This window comes from Gamsiella multidivaricata (genome assembly GCF_025024155.1).
Source record: "Gamsiella multidivaricata strain RSA 2152 chromosome Unknown BC939scaffold_3, whole genome shotgun sequence".
In the NCBI taxonomy this organism is placed as follows: domain Eukaryota; kingdom Fungi; phylum Mortierellomycota; class Mortierellomycetes; order Mortierellales; family Mortierellaceae; genus Gamsiella; species Gamsiella multidivaricata.
In genome coordinates, this window is record NW_026251711.1 from 47,362 (window position 1) to 64,025 (window position 16,664).

Sequence of the window (16,664 nt, forward strand, 5' to 3'; positions counted from 1 at the left end):
AAAAGGGTTTGTCAGCGGTTCGATGGCTGTGCGCGCGGAAGAGGGTGGCGGAGCTGCTTTTCGGACCGGCATCAACCCTTTCTTTGTCTCCGCACCCCCTTGTTATCCATCCATCTGCAACCCAACTTCGCCCTATCCTGCTCCACTCTACTTTGCTCTATTCTGTTCCCGATCGCATGAAAACAATGCGCCCTTTTGTCCGGAAGTCAAGCAAGCGCGCTGCTGTCGCCGTCAGCCTCGTTGTCGGAACCGTTTACATGCTGGAGGCACTTAAGATCAGAAAGAAGGTACGAATTACACAGCTCATTGCTCTTGTTGTCTTAATCCAGCTTCTTATAAAGCCTTGCTGATGATCGCATGTATGTTTGGGTGTGAATAGGAGGAACGCTTTTCTGTGATCATTGAGGATGAATCTAAGCTGTGGCAGGGCGCATGAGAATCCGGGTCCTTGACCCACGACAACACCCAACACCAATAACAACGCCGACGCTTCGCCACAACACACAGAAGGCACGATATAGCCTGCGCAGCTACAATACACCAGCAGGACTCAACATCATCGCCAATATCAATATCACCACCAATCCGAATGCTTCTCTCGGTAACTCATCTCAGTAATCAGCCTCTTAATCTCAGTCCTATCTTCCGGAACCTTCTTAATACGATGCAAGAACGACCTTTTGTTGCAGCCTCAGAGAGTAGGCACGAGCTGTCGCGACATTGGTTTGGGAGAACAGCTTTTTGGGGGGCATGGAGGAATTGGTTGTAATACAGTAATCTCACCTTTCTAGAGGAATCATCTCAGGGCGCAGAGGTATCGTTTTTACAACATAGAATAAAACTTGTACCATATCCTTTTTCCTTCAGCCCTTCGCCACGTTATGGAAATCAGCCGTGAAGTCAGCCAGCCAGATTACATTCTTCATTTATTCTTGTTGCTATGAAGATAGACTATTGCAGTTGTATATATTGTGATGGTTGAAGGAGCACAAAGCGACTGGTATATGTGTATGTATAGAACAAAAAGACGCGGTCTCTCTTTTTTGATTTTATTTTCACAGCAAGACCTTCCAGATGACACATCCTGCGACTACAGCCAATGCAAGAGCATATTGGAGGCTGGTAATGCCACAAAAAGACAAAAGACAAGGAGAAAAGAATGAGGGTTAGTATCATTCTCTTTCTGCAAGAAAACCTGTTTGTGCATCCTGTCTACGATAGTAACAAGGATGTCTCAATGTTCTCGTTCCGTTGTGACCCCCATGTGTATGCAATGCAACTCGTTTGATTCCCTTAAACAAAAGCGTTGATACAGGGCGTATGCACGGCCGGTCAATACCAACTCGTCTCGGATAAGATGGTTCAAGCGAACATGAGGGTGGAGTACCCAGTGTCCGCATCGTCTTCACTGTGGCTTTCCTGGTGGGGTGGGGGTGAGGTGGTTGTTAAATACCTTCCAGAGTCTCCAGAGGGCTCGGCAGCGGGGATGGGCTTGGGGGTGCTTGCATAGGTCTTTGGCTTGGTCTTCTCGGTACCCTGTTGTGTAGGACAGGAGTGTTAATGTGGATTAAGAAAGGTTCACATGTTAAAAAAAGGGTTCTTCAACAGCGTGTTTGCTTAAGTGAACAGCAACAAAATAACATAAATAACATCCCATGGGGAACCGTGAAACAAAGAATGAAGCAAAGGCACCGTTGTCAAAACGGAAACGGTCTGTATGGGTTCATTCTTGGCAAGAAAACAGCGCGAACAAACTCATGGGGGAAGAGTAGCCAGACAGACAGACGCCCCCTACTACGACGACTTACATCGGTCTTGTACTCTCCAACATAGAGCTTCGACATGATATCGCGGGCCTCGTCCGAGTGTCCAACATCCTCAAAGGACTCGGATGCGTCGCGGCCGGCCTCATCCAGCAAGACCTCCTCTCCACCGGGGTGCTATTTGGAGGAATACACATTTAATAACAACAGCAACGGTGTGTTAGCTGTATCTGTTTTGTTTGTATTGATCAGTAAGTCCTTAGCCAACCGATTCCGTTTTAGTGTCTCCCTCTCCATGGGAGTGTATGTCGGTAGGGTCCTTTGCGCTCTCCAGCAGGGCGCCATGTACACCAGGTAGAGAACGTTACAGCCTCGGAGTAAGGGGAAGACACGACACGGACCAAGTGCAAGCACATAAATATGACTCCGAGCCGAGAAATAAATTCTCGGAGATGTTGGAACCTGGGAAAAAAGATGAGTAACCTGCCTCGTCGATGAATCCGGAGCAGTCGTAGACTTTTCCGTGGATGGCCAGGAAGAGGCTGTCCTTGGTGTTGTGCTTGGCTAGGTCGGCGCTACTGTAGATCTTGGTCTCGGCCATGGTTGGTGGTTGGTGGTTGATGAGCGAGTGAGCGAGTGTGTGAAGCGATGAAGAAGCAAAGAAGGAAGTCCGGCACCTTCTTTTTCGTGGAGAGAGCCCTTTTGTGCGAACGTGTGCAATCGGATCCGATCTTCCACTGAGTGCCCCATACCATTTCCCATAGCATCCAATGCGACACAACACATCGTTCGACTACATGCAGTCTGGGCGCTGCTCTTGCCGCTGCGTGGCACACATGCTGTATGTGCATGGCATCCTTGCGCAGATCGAAAACCAGAAATGGCTGTCGTCCTCCAGCAAACTCGCTTCGGCTTCTTTGGCCGAACACACCGTTAGCCGAACAGGAACCGTCCCCCACAGGAGTGACAGGACCAAGCCCCGGTGGGGATCCCTCCAAGACTAAACGCGCAGCGACGCGTCTCGATGCGCTGCCGTGGATACCCAATTGACAAACTGCAACAAGCCGCTGCATGATATGCGTGGAGCCGTTGATGATGCCTCACATCCTTGTCCATATTACGTACGTTTCTCGTCGCCATCCTTTCCATCTCTTGGTTCCTTTTCCACGCACAAGCACCAGAACGCTCCATCTACACATTATCGACAACTGCAACTGCAGCTAGAACAGCGACCAGACACATGGATAGTGGTCTCTGTGATCTACTGTGCTGTCCTGCGCCTATTGCAGAACAATAGAAGACACTTCACGTACTACTACTGATTACTCCGGCTGCCACTGTAGTTGAGGCATTACTAGTGGAGCACTATCCATGACCTGTGCAGGTTGAATATCCAAAGGAAAGTCATGGATATCACAGAATGGAGCAGGCACTGCAAAAGACTGAAGCTGAATGACTGTTGCACCAATGGCCCCTAGTTTCGTAGTTCCTGAGTCCAGTTGGGCTACCTTTCTCTCTTTCTCATCTGCACTATTCTCTCCGCAAGAATAAGCATCGATCTGCCTCATCGCCTGGCCTCGCCTTCCTAGATCATCGCTGAGTCGATCATTTCCATTCTACACCTTTGGATGTCCCTGAACTCATGTTGTTGGTCGGTGAATTCTTGGGCCACAGAGACCACGTCTCCGCTCAGCCCTCTCCTCTATCATACTATCGGTTGATGCGGGGATATCAGAAGGCCCAGCGCTGATGTCATTGCCATTCATGGAAGCCATGCTCGAGAGCTTCGCTTCGATGATTATTTTAGGTCACTTCCCTTTGAGATCTTCACACGACTCGAAAAAATACTTGTCGCGGAATTTGAAGCATCATCAATCGGAACCCAACGCTCTGGAAGCTGCATATCAGTCTTCACGGATACACTGTGGTCCCGGGCGACTTCATGAGCGCCGTATCCTCTAGTCAGGTGAAGGACTTCATGGCTACAATGTACTTTGGTCCTGTGGCATCGATGTATCTCCTGGGCACCTGTGTTTTTCTCACAAAGCTGAAGCTCAAAGATTGCTGCATCGGCTTTGGATCCTTGCGCGAGTGGCCGGACTTCAGCAACCTAAGGCTGTTATCACTAGATAATATCAGGGACATGACCTTTAACCATCAAGCCCTGTTCATCCGCAAGTATCCGAATCTCGAACTCCTCTCCCGGAAGGCGACTGGATGGGACCTCGACATCCTGGAGAGAGAATCTCCAGGCCGGCTGCTTTTCCCCACCAAAAGGACTACTTTTCCACGCCTCAGAGACGTTGTGCTTCGATGCCCTAGATTGGGAGAACAGGACATGGTAACTGTTCAGGCCTACTGCCCTATGCTGGCAACTCTCAGACTTGAGGGCGACGAAGTGGGTTCTCAAGCCTTCCAATCGATGGCTCGCCATTTTCCTTTTCTAACTTCTCTTACCCTATGACGCGCCTCCTACATAACCAGTACCATGCTCTGGCGAATTTTGGTTTTCTGCTGTCGACTGGAAGTATTCACTGCGGGTCGATTGGAGGCTCGGCATATTCTCGGGGTCGCGGAGGATGGAGATCAACAGAGATTCAGGCCTCAGAAATGGGGTTGTTTAAGCTTGATATTTTTCCATGCCTACATCTGTGGTCTGGAAAGCAAACCTCAGGCACGGTATCGAGCGGTTTTTGAGCAACTCGCACGACTGGCGAACCTGAATACCCTGGAAATTGGAGCGCCGAATTACCTGCCATCGTTTGAACTCAGCCACGATGGTCCCCAGCTAAAGGTCGGATCGGATCTCTTCGATACCTTGGAATAACTGCAAAGACTCGAATTTAGAAGATTCTGCCAGAATCTGGAGGTGGAAGATATTCACTTTCTGCAAGAGATCTGGCTCATATTGGAGATGGGAGAGGTTCTGCAGTCAAGATGATCGGACGCAGCGCAATTCTTTAGTTTAGCATGTTCTCCATTAAAAGGAAAGGTTCCGATAAAGTATAGCGGGTAGCAAAGCAGAGGGTCCGGTTGATCGCATACAGCCTTATCGGCTTCAGGTACGATCCAAAACAGTGAAAGATCACAACGATGCTAGAAGGCGTTCCTGAGTTAGATGTGGAGCCGTGTCAGTGTATGGCGCAGGCTTTCTAGGGGTGCATCAAAGTGGGTATGCAGCAAGTGCGGCGCATACAATCCGGCTTTCAAACTTCCTACAGGGGTTCCTTGCTCGTCACCTGCTCTCCGTCTCCTCGCCTCTCACTCTAAGAATGAGCATCTACTAGTCTGAGGACAGGAAAAGGCTCAGTATCCATCACACCAACAGGCATGCGCACCATATCCCGATCCTCTGCATGTGCGACATGAAAAGACGACTCTCCGGACTTTCATTGAGGGCCTTCACTCGCTTCAAGGAGCTCCACCAATCTGATTAGTGTTTTCCATCGGGCTGGGATCAATTTACAAACTTGGTTCATCACAACCCAGCACCCTAGAAATTCAATATTCACCTTAAAATTGTGCATAGATCCCGGGTACTTCCATGAAGACCGTGTCGTTGACTGAGGTCAGGAATCTCGGCGTTATGGTTGCCACCTTTGATCGCTCAGCCTTAGAGCATCTTCTAGGCACATATGCCCTCCTAAAACACTGGACCTCGTGGAGTGTAGTGTCAGGCTCGTTTCCGTGCACAAGAAGCTAGATTTTAACAATCGACACGTCCTGTTTATATTCAATGTCCAGAACACCCACTTAGAACACCAAGCCTACCGCAACCACCATTGCAGTTGAGTCCTGTTCAACGTCCTCGAGCCGAAACAGTATCGAGGATTCTTGCAGCTGCGAAATTCCAGTAAAGTTACGGAGAGATTATCATGGAGTAAAGTCGGTCACCATATCCACGATAGTTGTGAGAGATGAGCTTGAAGGTCGCGGACCGGCTGCCGCTGGCTCCTGAATCTCTTCCCAATAAACCTGAACTGTGTCCGCGTCATTGTATCCTTGATGCAGCACCTGCACAGTCTCTCATATTCTGAATTATTGCACTCTACCCTCAAGAGTGAGCTTCGGCCTGTCTTAACGCGACCCTCCATCCACCACAGATCACCGCCCTGGTCGGCAAGCATCTGGGCAAAAAAAGATGCGCTTTCCAGCGAAGCGGCATGCAAGGCTTGAAACGCTGTGCTCACGGCAAGATCCAGTTATAAACAGCGAGCAGCTGGAAGACATGCTGTTGACGAGGCGCGTTTTCGCTTATGAAGTCTAGGAGTTTTAGCACGGTTTGGATGCCCTCTGACGAGAAGCAGGCGGCTGCATGGAATGTAGGCTTCTGCCTGTCCGTCTGTCATTCCGGGATTAAGTCCGAGTCCTGAATACGATCATGGAATTCCTTATTGTTCGGTCCTTTTATGCGCCACCAATTTGAGATGAAATCTTGGCGCTCCACCCGCGAGACGCGGCAAGAGTGGCTGAATTGACCACAGCCTTAGAAGTGCGCAAGATCAGCATACTAACATCAACTTCACCTCCATCAACCGACCCAACTACCGCAGGTCACTACCGACAATTGCAGTAGAGACTAGGAAACGAGCAGGACACAGCTGTACGTCACAGGCAACTCGTCGCACGCGTTTTTGAATCGGCATCAGTCGGAAAACCTGTATCTTTTTAGAGAATCGCTCGGAAATGACCCAGGCAGAGCCTAAGGAATGGATCCTGGACGAAGAGAATGAGCTGCGAATCGAGATCGATTTTGATGCCAAGGTCAAGTTGCGTGTAAGAACATCATTTTGCGTATTTCTCCACGTATTCAATAGCCCATGCGTTTTTTGTCTGACATGAGCTTGAGCTAACTTTACTCTCTCCTCTTGGACAAACAAAAATAACGGTTGATTTAGTTGGTAACAGGGACAGCCGAGGTATTTGGCACGGAGCTCGGTCAGAATGTCGACTATGAGTTCTCAGGACGAAAAATCGCTGTCTTTACATGGCACGGTTGCAAGCTCCAGATCTACGGCACCTGCAGCGTCGAATACATAGCGAACGAGACGCCAATGATCAGCTATTTGAACATGCACCTGGCATTGGAACAGCGGCGCGTCCTTGCAACCCAAAATAATGGACAGGGGCCTAGGGTATGCTATATAGGCGATGTCTTGATGATTGTGCATGTCTTATGGACGGATCAAGAGCTAAACTGAGAGTATTCGTGAACTGTAGGTGTTGATTGTCGGGCCGAATGATGTGGGCAAGACATCGCTCTCGAAGATACTTCTCAGCTATGCGTTACGGCAGAACCGGCAGCCCATTTACGTGGATCTCGACTGCAGCGAGGTATGAAGCCTTCTGACGCCAAACCGTTCCCATACCTACCTAGTTAAAGACGATGGGTTGGCTATATATCAAACAACGCCATTTACGACCATCTATTACTCCTGAATAGGGATCTATTACTATGCCAGGGTGTTTGACTGCGACCCCGTTGACGGAGATGATTGATGTGGAAGAGGGCTTTGGATCGTCAGCAACATCTGCACCGACCGCCGGATCAGCCGTGATGCCATTGGCATATTACTATGGATTCCCTTCACCCAAGGATAATGCCAAGCTGTATAATGTGTTACTCGCCCGACTTGCGCAGTCCGTAAACAGGAGACTTGAAGAGGACGAAGCAGGTACAGTGCTTGAACTATGCATTTTCTCTCATCTTCCTTGACAACTGTATTGATTTTCATGCGCTAACCCGTTGAAGTTTATCATTATTGGGTTGAAAATAGCACGGAAATCAGGGATTGTGATTGACACGAATGGGTTGATTGACGCCACTGGATATGAGGTTATTGCGAACTGCATAAAGGCATTCTCAGGTGCGTTCTCCCACCTTCATGTTTTTGCAGTACCTCAATAACAGAAAGTCGCTGATACTCACCATAGAGACATTTTTTTCTTGAACTCGCGCAATATAGTGGACGTGATTATTGTTTTGGGGCACGAGAGGCTATACAGCGACATGACGCGGCTTCACCAAAAGCCTGCTACAGTCACATCTCCTGGGATCGCTGTGATTAAACTCGCAAAATCCGGTGGTGTGGTCGAGCGCGACTCTGGCTTTAGACGACAGACACAGAACCAGAAGATCCGGGAATACTTTTACGGGACTGCAAAGTCAGAACTGGCGCCGTATTCGACGATGATCAATTATCATGATGTCGAGATCTTGCGCGTGGGCGAGGGGTCATTGGCTCCGTCGTCAGCACTACCGATTGGGGAGGATCGGAAGGTGAGCGAGACGCAGGTGGTGAAGGTCGAACCTGGCGAGCATCTGTTGCACTCGGTGCTGGCAGTGTCGAATGCAGACAAGATGAAGGAACCGGAGATTTTGGAGACAAACTTGGCAGGGTTTGTGTATGTCTCTGAGATTCATGAGACGAGAAAGAAGATCACGGTGCTGTCGCCATGCCCGGGGAGGATACCGAAGAAGTTTTGGTGGTTGGGCAGTCTTAAATGGGCGGAGGAATAGGGAGTTGTCTGCACTTTACTTTAATAAATGACTGATATGCATAGAACTGTGCAGAAATGCTAAAGGATGCTCTATCTATGCTGGCATGGACCACACCTGGTTGTCGGCCTGTGAACCACATTTCCAGAGACGCAACGGGATGGTAGATTCATCGCTCGCTGTCGAAGCCATGGATGCATCGATACAGAAACCAGTGCTCTCGTGGAACAGCGTGCCTTCCATGGGTTCGTATGTCCACTGCTGTGTCTCTCTGTCTCCGTCGCATGGATTGACCACTACCTTGGTACCCAATGTAGGAGTGGCATTAGCGAGTTCGGTATCCAAGCAAAGGTTGTCGAGCGTCTTGATCCACAGCAGTGCCTTGCCGTTGGTGATGATCCGTGCAGACGAGTCAGTGAATGGTGGGGGGACCGGCGAGGTCTGCCAGAGCTGGTTCTCGTTGCTGGTGCAGGAGAACGCCAGTACCGCAGTTCCTGGCGCTGTGCCTGCGTTGGAGACATCCAAACAGAGAAGCGATGAGGTCAAGTAGATGGCTCCTGTGGGGACGGTTGCTCTGCAGGGTGGGAGATCTGTCAGAGACATGATCTTGAATAGCGCTGTCGCGTGTGGTTTGAGTAGCGTCGAGATGGATTGCTGGCGTGGGTTGGTGACCCTGACGGTCTCTTCGGAACGGGAGAAGAGTTCACGGACGAGAAAGTCGCACACGACAGAGGAGAGCGCAAAAGTGTAACCGAGTCTTGAGAAGGGTACCGTAATGTTCGCAGCAACGTGCTGGAGGTTGAGGACGGCTGCTGCACGGATGGAGTTGTTCTGGAGGGGCTTCACCAGCACGTCGCTGTATTCGCTTTTCCAAGCCATACGACCCTGGATACCTAATGGATCCTGATTGATGTCGATGATCTCCCGGTTCGTCAGGTAGGCGATCTGATCTGTACTCAGCTGGGTCACATCCGTGCTTAGGATCAACGGCGAGGCCATGATACTCCAGAGCCCGAACTGAGACTTTTGTTCCTCGAGAGTTAGGCCCTCATCGTCGCCTGTAATGATGAAATCGGGGTCGTTCCAGTTCCCGGGCTTTTGGAATCTGGCCAGTCGGATATTAAACCTATAATTGACCATGATGCTGGCCCAGCGCGATTTGCCATCCTTCCTGTAGACGGCGACATCGGTTGAGTGTCGCCAGAGCTGACCGTATTGTCCGATCCATGTGTGGACCCTGTACCAATCCTTACCTACACTGTCTCCTGTGCCTGCCGAAAGCCCAGAGAAGTACGCGGGTGCGGATTCTGAATAGACCATGGGTCGGGACTGAGCCTGGATGGCCTTGCCGAAGCCTTCATATAGATAACGGAATGTTGGTTCGAGAGTCTCACTTGGTGGCAACGACTCATTTCTCTTGATATAGCATCCATCCAGTTTGATATAATCGACCTCCCAACCCCTGAACTGTGCGATGTCCACATCGAAATAGCCCTGCGAGCCTGGGTAGCCGCTGCAGGTCTTGTAGCCTGCGTCTTGGTAGATCCCGAACTTGAATCCCTTGGCATGAAGATACTGGCCCATCCAGGCCATGCCCTGGGGGAACAATGTTTCGTTGGTGACAAGTTGATTCGTGACAGGATCGCGCTCCATGGTCATCCAGCAATCGTCGATCGTGATGGTGTCGTAACCGGCAGCCAAGAGACCGTGAGAGACCATCCAGCTGGCTGTGTCGGTGAAGAGCTGTTGGTTGAGGTTACACTCGTAGCGGGCCCAGTTGTTGTAGCCCATGGGAGGGGTGGGTGCGAGTAATGGTTTGTTGGCGGTAGGGGGCTGTGGAGAGCCGGGCACGGTAAGGGCTGGCGGGACGAAAACATTGGGAACAGAGTAGAAGGACTGGCGGATCGCCTGCCAGAGGAGCAGGACGTGTGAGATTGGGGGCTTCATAGCTCACTTGGGATCGGTCGCAGTAAGACGCAGGCGGGAGTGAAGTGGAAAATATGTAGCTGAAGGGAGAAAGAAGAGAGAATGGGAGGGATCTAGGAGGGATTGGTGCTATAAATCCGTGGATATGATGTCGTGGGGCGCGTTGGTTCCGGGAGAAAGGGCAGGTTATTAAAAGGAGTCGGCCGACCAGTGAAGAAGTGCAAGGGCGTGAGAGTCTAAGGGGCGCTGCGCGTGGAAGGCTCTGCTACTACAAAAAAATAAAACCGGGTTGCATGCATCTATGCATCCCAGGGTGGGTGGTATTTCGGCAGTTGTCCATAGGAATAAACCGTTAAGTTGATTGGTACCAGGCCTCTCTGTCTTTGTCGTGCTTCTTTTCACGAGAAAGAACCGTAGCAGCCTGGACTTCTGCGACCCGTAGCTTCAATGACTACCAATCGCTTTCGGCAACCTGATGCTTAAGTCCTGCCCAATAAAGTCTTCCGCTCCGCAAGATCACCCTGTCGTATTCAGTCAAAGCGTTCTAGCACAACAGACGCCTTAAATACCATGGCCATTGCAAACCAGGACAAACTCTCCAGGTTCACTTTTGCACTCCTTCCCATTAGTTTTCGTTTACTGGGGCTCCAGGAAGCCGATCCGGCTTGTCCAAAGTTTACGCCATACACCACTGAGTACTGGCCAGTGCTTTCTGTGGCAGTGGATCAATGGGAGCTAAAACAAAACAGAAATCTCAGAGCGTTTTGGCAGCCCATGGGTTGTTGCGGTTGTTCTGAGAGGTTTGGAGGTCACCTAGGCGCCTATTTAACGGCTTCTCTTCTATATGGGCTCTGAACGCCAGAGATGAGGACCATGACAAACAGTGAGAGTAAGCAATAAAAGTGCGACGGTTGAAACTCATCGTTGCTGTATCTTGCCGCATCTGTTCGATGTTACCAATCATGCTATCGATAAATTCTTCAGCTTGTCTTGCAATTTGCCATAGCAGAACACAGAGAGATGGAAAGAGACATATGCGAAGGCTCCAGCATTTAAATAACTTTTGGTATATATGCTAGAAGGGTCGTTTGCCGGTCTGGATCTTATACATCAAGACTTAACCTGGGGTTTAATGAACCAGCTTACACCTCCCTGCTGCCATTTGGACATCAACACGATGGCCGCGATAGGGATACATATATACAAAAAGAAAGACCCCATCGACCACTGTATGGTATCGACACCTGGAACGTCGACAATCTCTTCATTTCGGCAAGAACAGTGCGACCAAGTCCAAAGATATTGTCCCAGAAGAAGCTACCGGACGCGTAAAGATCGCTGCGACATATACCAAAATCCATCATATCGAAATACACCGGCCGATAAATAGGACTTCCCACTATCAAAATACACCGGTTGCTAAGTAATTTTTGCGAGAGTGACTGGCGAACGATATCCCCCCGCATTTGGAAGTGACTCAAATCATATCATGCCATGTCATTCGTTCATTTGTCGGCATCACACTTTATCTCTCCTCTACTCAGTTTTTTTCTTCTCACTCCCTCATTTTCTTTTTTTTTCAGGAACAAGGATACCTTCCCGCTCGCTGCAGGAACACGCTCACCAACTCTCAGGAACCAGTCAATAACCCCCCCCCAGCAATGGATCGTCTGACGCAAATCGCCTCTGGTGCCCGGGACGCCGCCAACATCCTCCAGACTTTGACTACGTCCCAAAAATCCGCCTTCCTAACCGCCATCCACACCAAACTCGCCAACGCAAAACCCCAGATCCTGGCCGCGAACGCCAAGGACAAATCCCTGGCTCTGCCCCAGGTGGAAGCTGGAAAGCTCTCTTCCTCACTCTACAAACGTCTTGACCTCGAGGGGCCCGGGAAGTTCGAGACGATGCTTCAGGGGATCAAGGATATTGAAGAGCTTGAGGATCCAGTCGGGAAGGTCTTGCTTGCGAACAGGTTGGATAATGGATTGGAGCTGTATCGAGTCAGCTGTCCCGTTGGTGTGTTGCTGGTGATTTTTGAGGCGAGACCGGAAGTGGTTGCGAATATTGCGGCGTTGGCGATCAAGTCCGGGAACGCGGCGATTTTGAAGGGTGGCAAGGAGAGTTTTCATACGTGTGAGGCTGTGGGAAAGGCGATCAGGGAGGCATTGGAGGAGGTGTCCGCGACCGTGGTAGATGGTACCAGCAGCGGCGGAAATAAGGCGGCAAGGTGTTTGGCGGATGCGGTGCAGATTGTGGAATCGAGAGAGGATATTGATGGGTTGCTGAAGCAGGACAAGTATATTGATCTAGTCGTTCCCAGAGGAAGCAATGCCCTCGTCAAGTACATCCAGTGGAACACCAGGTAAAGCCCTCCTTCCCCCCCCCCCCCCCCCTTCTTTTTTTTTTTTTCTTTTTCTTTTTCTTTTTCTCTATATTTGAATGTGGATGCAAAGAAAGGCACTAAGCAAGTGTGCTTTTTTCTTTCTGTAGAATCCCAGTGCTGGGTCATGCCGACGGACTGTGCTCGACATATGTGGCCTCGTCTGCAAAACTCGATCTCGCCAAAAAGGTCGTCGTCGATGCCAAAACAACCTACCCTGCCGCCTGCAACTCGACCGAGACCCTCCTCGTCCATTCCTCCCACCTCACCTCCGACTTCTTTGCCCAGCTTGCCAAGGCCCTTATCGACAATGGCGTTACCCTCAAATGCGACCAACCATCCCTCGCCAGTCTCCAGAACCCCTCCTCCACACTCGCAGATATCTTCAAGAGCAGTGAGTCCGCCGATAAGATCCAGCCGAGTACCGAAGAAGATTACCACACCGAGTTCTTAGAACTCACGCTCGCCGTCAAGACCGTTGACTCTGTCGAAGAAGCCATTAAGCACATCAACAATCACGGATCCAAGCACACAGATGCGATCTTGACCGAGGACGAGCCAGAGGCGAAACAGTTCATGGCCGGTGTCGATGCTGCGGGTGTCTACTGGAATGCGAGCACACGGTTTGCGGATGGGTTCCGCTACGGATTCGGAGCCGAGGTTGGCGTGAGTACCAACAAAACCCATGCGCGTGGACCTGTTGGGTTGGAAGGCTTGGTCATTTACAAGTATCAGTTGCATGGAAACGGACATGCTACCGCAGACTACGGGACCGGAGAAGGCAAGAGACCTTTCTTGCATGAGCGGATAGATCTTGACGAGAAGGAGACACTGGGTGACCTGGCACGTAAGCGACAGCGCTTGGATTAAGCCAAAAAAAAAAGGTCTACATACTTTCCGACCGACCATACTAGTTAATAAACGAGTCGAACAGCCCATATTATCGCTCTTAATGTCATCTGCAACAATGCTTTTGGCTTTATTTTCATTAAGAAATAGTGGGGTATATATAGTACAAGGAGGTGTAATATAAAAAGTACAAAATGGCAGAAAAAAATAACAATGCAATATCAATAATAAAAAACAAAGACTTAAGGACGCGCATGGGCGCCTCTCAGTGATAAAGTAGAAGACAAACTTTTTCCGCCACTTGCTGACGACCGTCGCGAAGCCGATGACGCTGATGAAGACGCAGAAGAACGCAGCGCTGCAGCCGCTGCAGCTGCTGCCTGACGATTTGCTCGGGTCTGCGCATCCTCGTTCTGAAGGTGAGCCTCCCGGAAGTATCGAAGGAACTCGTGGATCACCGCAAAGATCTCCTCTGGTGGTTTGCGTGGTCCCGTCTGCATTTTGTTGACCATCTGCTGCTGCTGTTGTCGCTGTGATGAAGATGGACCAAAGTTGTTGACTCTCGTCCTTGTTGAAGTGCTCGGGCCGCTTGCGGTGGAGTATGAGGGTACCGAGGGCATCCCTGCCATGTCCGCTGCCGTCTTTTCGCCGAAATAAATCGCTGTCGATTTCCAGCTGTAGTCCAGGGTCTCGACCAGATCCACCAAATCCTCAAATCGAGTCTGAGCCTTGCTCAAAAACTTGTCCAGCTTGATCAGGACTTGTCGCGCTGTTTCCAGCTCCTCTTTTTGAGCTACATCCGCGTCCACAGGGGGACCCTGAGTCTTCTTCTGATCACCATCCTCATCACCTTCGATACTATTCTCTTGTTTCTTAGAGATCTTCGCCGCTTCCTGGATAGCCTTGGTCAATGTCTCGACCTTTCCTGCCAGCCGTCTTCGGAAATCCCTCAGCTTCTTGATTGCCTTCTGGTGATCGAGCACCTGATCCAGAATCTCCTTGGTTCGATGCTGCTCCAGCTTGCTCAAGAACGCAAACTCCTCTGGCAAGCTCAAGAGCTCAGGGTTGGTCTTGGCAACCATGTTGGCGAGGTAATGTATCAGGTTCGATTTGTTGTCAGCACTACGCACATCACGCAGCTTGAGAAGAGACTGCAGACGGAACCCGGCCGCTCCTTGCTGAGTCGGGTTCGGCTGTGCATTCGCTGATGGCGTCGGCGGTACCGTGCCTGGTGTAGTCGCCGCACTGGAGGACCGCTCTTGTGGACCAGGCAAAGATGTCTTCCCAATTTTGGCTGTACCAGTCATGGGTGGAGGTGGTGGAGGTGGTGGAGGTGGTGGAGGTGGAGGCGGAGCACCGGATCCAGGTGCAACCCTAAGTACCGGCATTGGTGGCGGTGGAGATGGAGGTGGGGGCGGTGGTGCAAGAGAACCAGCATATGATGTTGCTCGGAGTGGGGGTGGGGGCGGTGGTGGAGGAGGAGAGGCCTTAGCACCAGCGCTGGCAGAGATCATCATGTTTGGCATGGATTTTACCCCATGCAACTTCGGAGCCGCCACGGGCGTCAACACTTGGGGCGGTGCAGACAACGGTTGCTGATAGTTGCTGTGGTGCTGTTGCTGCCAGCTCGGCTTCTTGCGTCCGTAGACCGTGTTGAGCATATTACCGACCTTCAAAACGCCCAAGAACAGGGTCTTTAGGTGCTCGTTCATCCGAAGCGCATCACATCCCTCCATAAGTTCCTGAACCTGTGCTGCTGCCGAGTCCATATCCGAGTCGAAACGGAGCATGTAGATCGCTGCAAAGACATAGTCGTCGATCATAAGTGGATCTTCGTCTACGAACGATTCGCCAGTGCCACCAGCAGCCAAGGCTGATAGTACGGACGATCTGCCCAACCTCTTCAAGTTAACGGACGAAAATCCTCCTCTTAACATGGCAGGAGATGCTTTTGCCCACTGTAATGATGATGATGGCGAGGAAGACTCGCCTGCAGTAGCCTGTCCGGGCAGGGGTGCCAAGATGGGCCTGCTCATCGCATGCATAAATCGCTCCGATAGACCCAATTTCTGAACCGCCTCAGTTTCATTCGCCAAAAACTCTGCTCGATTTTGACGCTTGTAAACCTCCAAGATCGATCGCTCCTTCTCTGTCGGCAACAGCGGCTCCAACGTCAACAAGTCGTCTAGGCTCAAATACTGGTGGTATACAGCTGGCGTCGAAGATCGGGAGCTAAAAAAGGACCGAGACGAATTGCTTGTGTCTGCAGTCGAGGGCGTTGGCGAACATGGCCCAGAGGTGAACAATGGGTGTGATGCAAATGCTGCAGGAGGTGGAGATGATAACAAGAATGTTGAAAATGCAGAATTGGAGTTCTTCAAGGAGCCGGAACGGGACAGCAAACCACTCGCGGCTGACGGGTTGGAGGCACTCGAGAAAATGGGTGCTCCAGACCGCATGGCACTTGAGCTGCGACGACCGCCTGAGAGGACTGGTGTTGAACTGGTGACACCGCTGCTTAGATGAGACGATGGTGCAAGTCCAGAAAACCCTGATGTGGATGGTTCAGACGCGAAGATGCTGTTCCTCGGCGGCGAGGGCGTTAGTGCAGTGGTGGGTGTGACATCGAGCGACAGTAGCATGGATCGCAGTACGTCAAAGGATTCATAATGTTTCATGAGACGCGATAGTCCGATAGAGACATTGGTTGCTCTTCGAACGTCTAACAATGCCACATCCTTGGGCTTTGACCTAGTTGAGTGAAAAGAGCAAAGGTTGATATCCGGTTGCGATGCGATTAACTGGAGTGGAGATCGATAGAGATTTGCATAAACATACTTTGCTTGCAAGCTCGCTTCCTTGGCCTTGAGACGTTTTTGCTCCTCGGCAGGGTCGATACAGAACATTTCTAAAATGTACAAGTCGTCGTTGTTGTTAGCTCCTAATCAAAAAGATATCATATTTCTTTCCTCAGACGTGTACTCCGGAATTCATACCTTCAAATTTCTGGACATCCATCTCGATGGTCAGAGTTTTTGCCACTGGTCCGGTCCCGCCGTCCTTAGGTGAGACTAGAAACGTATTCGGGCCTGAAAGCACTCCTTCCTTGGGACCTGGCTCGCCATGGGGTAGACCCTCTGGCTGGCCCATCTTATCTCCTTGAACGCACTCCATGAAAGCGGCTTCAGCATACGAAACAGCCGATCGAAGATTTGTCGAACAACCATCAAAGGACATTCGAGTG

At 50.6% G+C, this 16,664-nt stretch overlaps 7 protein-coding genes across 7 annotated transcripts; 4 read left to right on the forward strand and 3 right to left on the reverse strand.

Moving 5' to 3' along the window:
* Positions 1–185: 185 nt before the first annotated feature.
* Positions 186–436, forward strand: BC939DRAFT_498596 (uncharacterized protein; the record flags this gene model as incomplete). The annotated part of the gene is made up of 2 exons (XM_051559834.1): positions 186–287; positions 380–436. The coding sequence occupies 2 exons, from the start codon at positions 186–188 to the stop codon at positions 434–436; spliced, it is 159 nt and encodes a 52-aa protein (XP_051417095.1).
* A 619-nt stretch (positions 437–1,055) lies between these two features.
* On the reverse strand, positions 1,056–2,364 carry BC939DRAFT_482821 (cytochrome b5; the record flags this gene model as incomplete). The annotated part of the gene is made up of 4 exons (XM_051559150.1): positions 1,056–1,119; positions 1,454–1,536; positions 1,809–1,940; positions 2,251–2,364. The coding sequence occupies 4 exons, from the start codon at positions 2,362–2,364 to the stop codon at positions 1,056–1,058; spliced, it is 393 nt and encodes a 130-aa protein (XP_051417096.1).
* Positions 2,365–3,705: 1,341 nt separating this feature from the next.
* BC939DRAFT_498598 (uncharacterized protein) lies at positions 3,706–4,590 on the forward strand (the record flags this gene model as incomplete). Its single annotated transcript, XM_051559835.1, has 2 exons — positions 3,706–4,165; positions 4,292–4,590. 2 exons carry the CDS (start codon positions 3,706–3,708, stop codon positions 4,588–4,590), a joined length of 759 nt encoding a protein of 252 aa, XP_051417097.1.
* Positions 4,591–6,161: 1,571 nt separating this feature from the next.
* Positions 6,162–8,321, forward strand: BC939DRAFT_144498 (Pre-mRNA cleavage complex II protein Clp1-domain-containing protein). The gene is made up of 6 exons (XM_051550176.1): positions 6,162–6,539; positions 6,662–6,898; positions 6,984–7,097; positions 7,207–7,438; positions 7,541–7,630; positions 7,730–8,321. The coding sequence occupies exons 1-6, from the start codon at positions 6,450–6,452 to the stop codon at positions 8,281–8,283; spliced, it is 1,317 nt and encodes a 438-aa protein (XP_051417098.1). The 5' UTR covers positions 6,162–6,449; the 3' UTR covers positions 8,284–8,321.
* On the reverse strand, positions 8,319–10,354 carry BC939DRAFT_435773 (glycoside hydrolase superfamily). Its single transcript, XM_051553534.1, has one exon. It carries the CDS (start codon positions 10,207–10,209, stop codon positions 8,359–8,361), a length of 1,851 nt encoding a protein of 616 aa, XP_051417099.1. The 5' UTR covers positions 10,210–10,354; the 3' UTR covers positions 8,319–8,358.
* A 1,495-nt stretch (positions 10,355–11,849) lies between these two features.
* Positions 11,850–13,441, forward strand: BC939DRAFT_498601 (glutamate-5-semialdehyde dehydrogenase; the record flags this gene model as incomplete). The annotated part of the gene is made up of 2 exons (XM_051559836.1): positions 11,850–12,553; positions 12,682–13,441. The coding sequence occupies 2 exons, from the start codon at positions 11,850–11,852 to the stop codon at positions 13,439–13,441; spliced, it is 1,464 nt and encodes a 487-aa protein (XP_051417100.1).
* Positions 13,442–13,513: 72 nt separating this feature from the next.
* Positions 13,514–14,766, reverse strand: BC939DRAFT_435776 (uncharacterized protein). Its single transcript, XM_051553535.1, has one exon. The coding sequence runs from the start codon at positions 14,725–14,727 to the stop codon at positions 13,663–13,665; it is 1,065 nt and encodes a 354-aa protein (XP_051417101.1). The 5' UTR covers positions 14,728–14,766; the 3' UTR covers positions 13,514–13,662.
* Between the last annotated feature and the right edge of the window lie 1,898 nt (positions 14,767–16,664).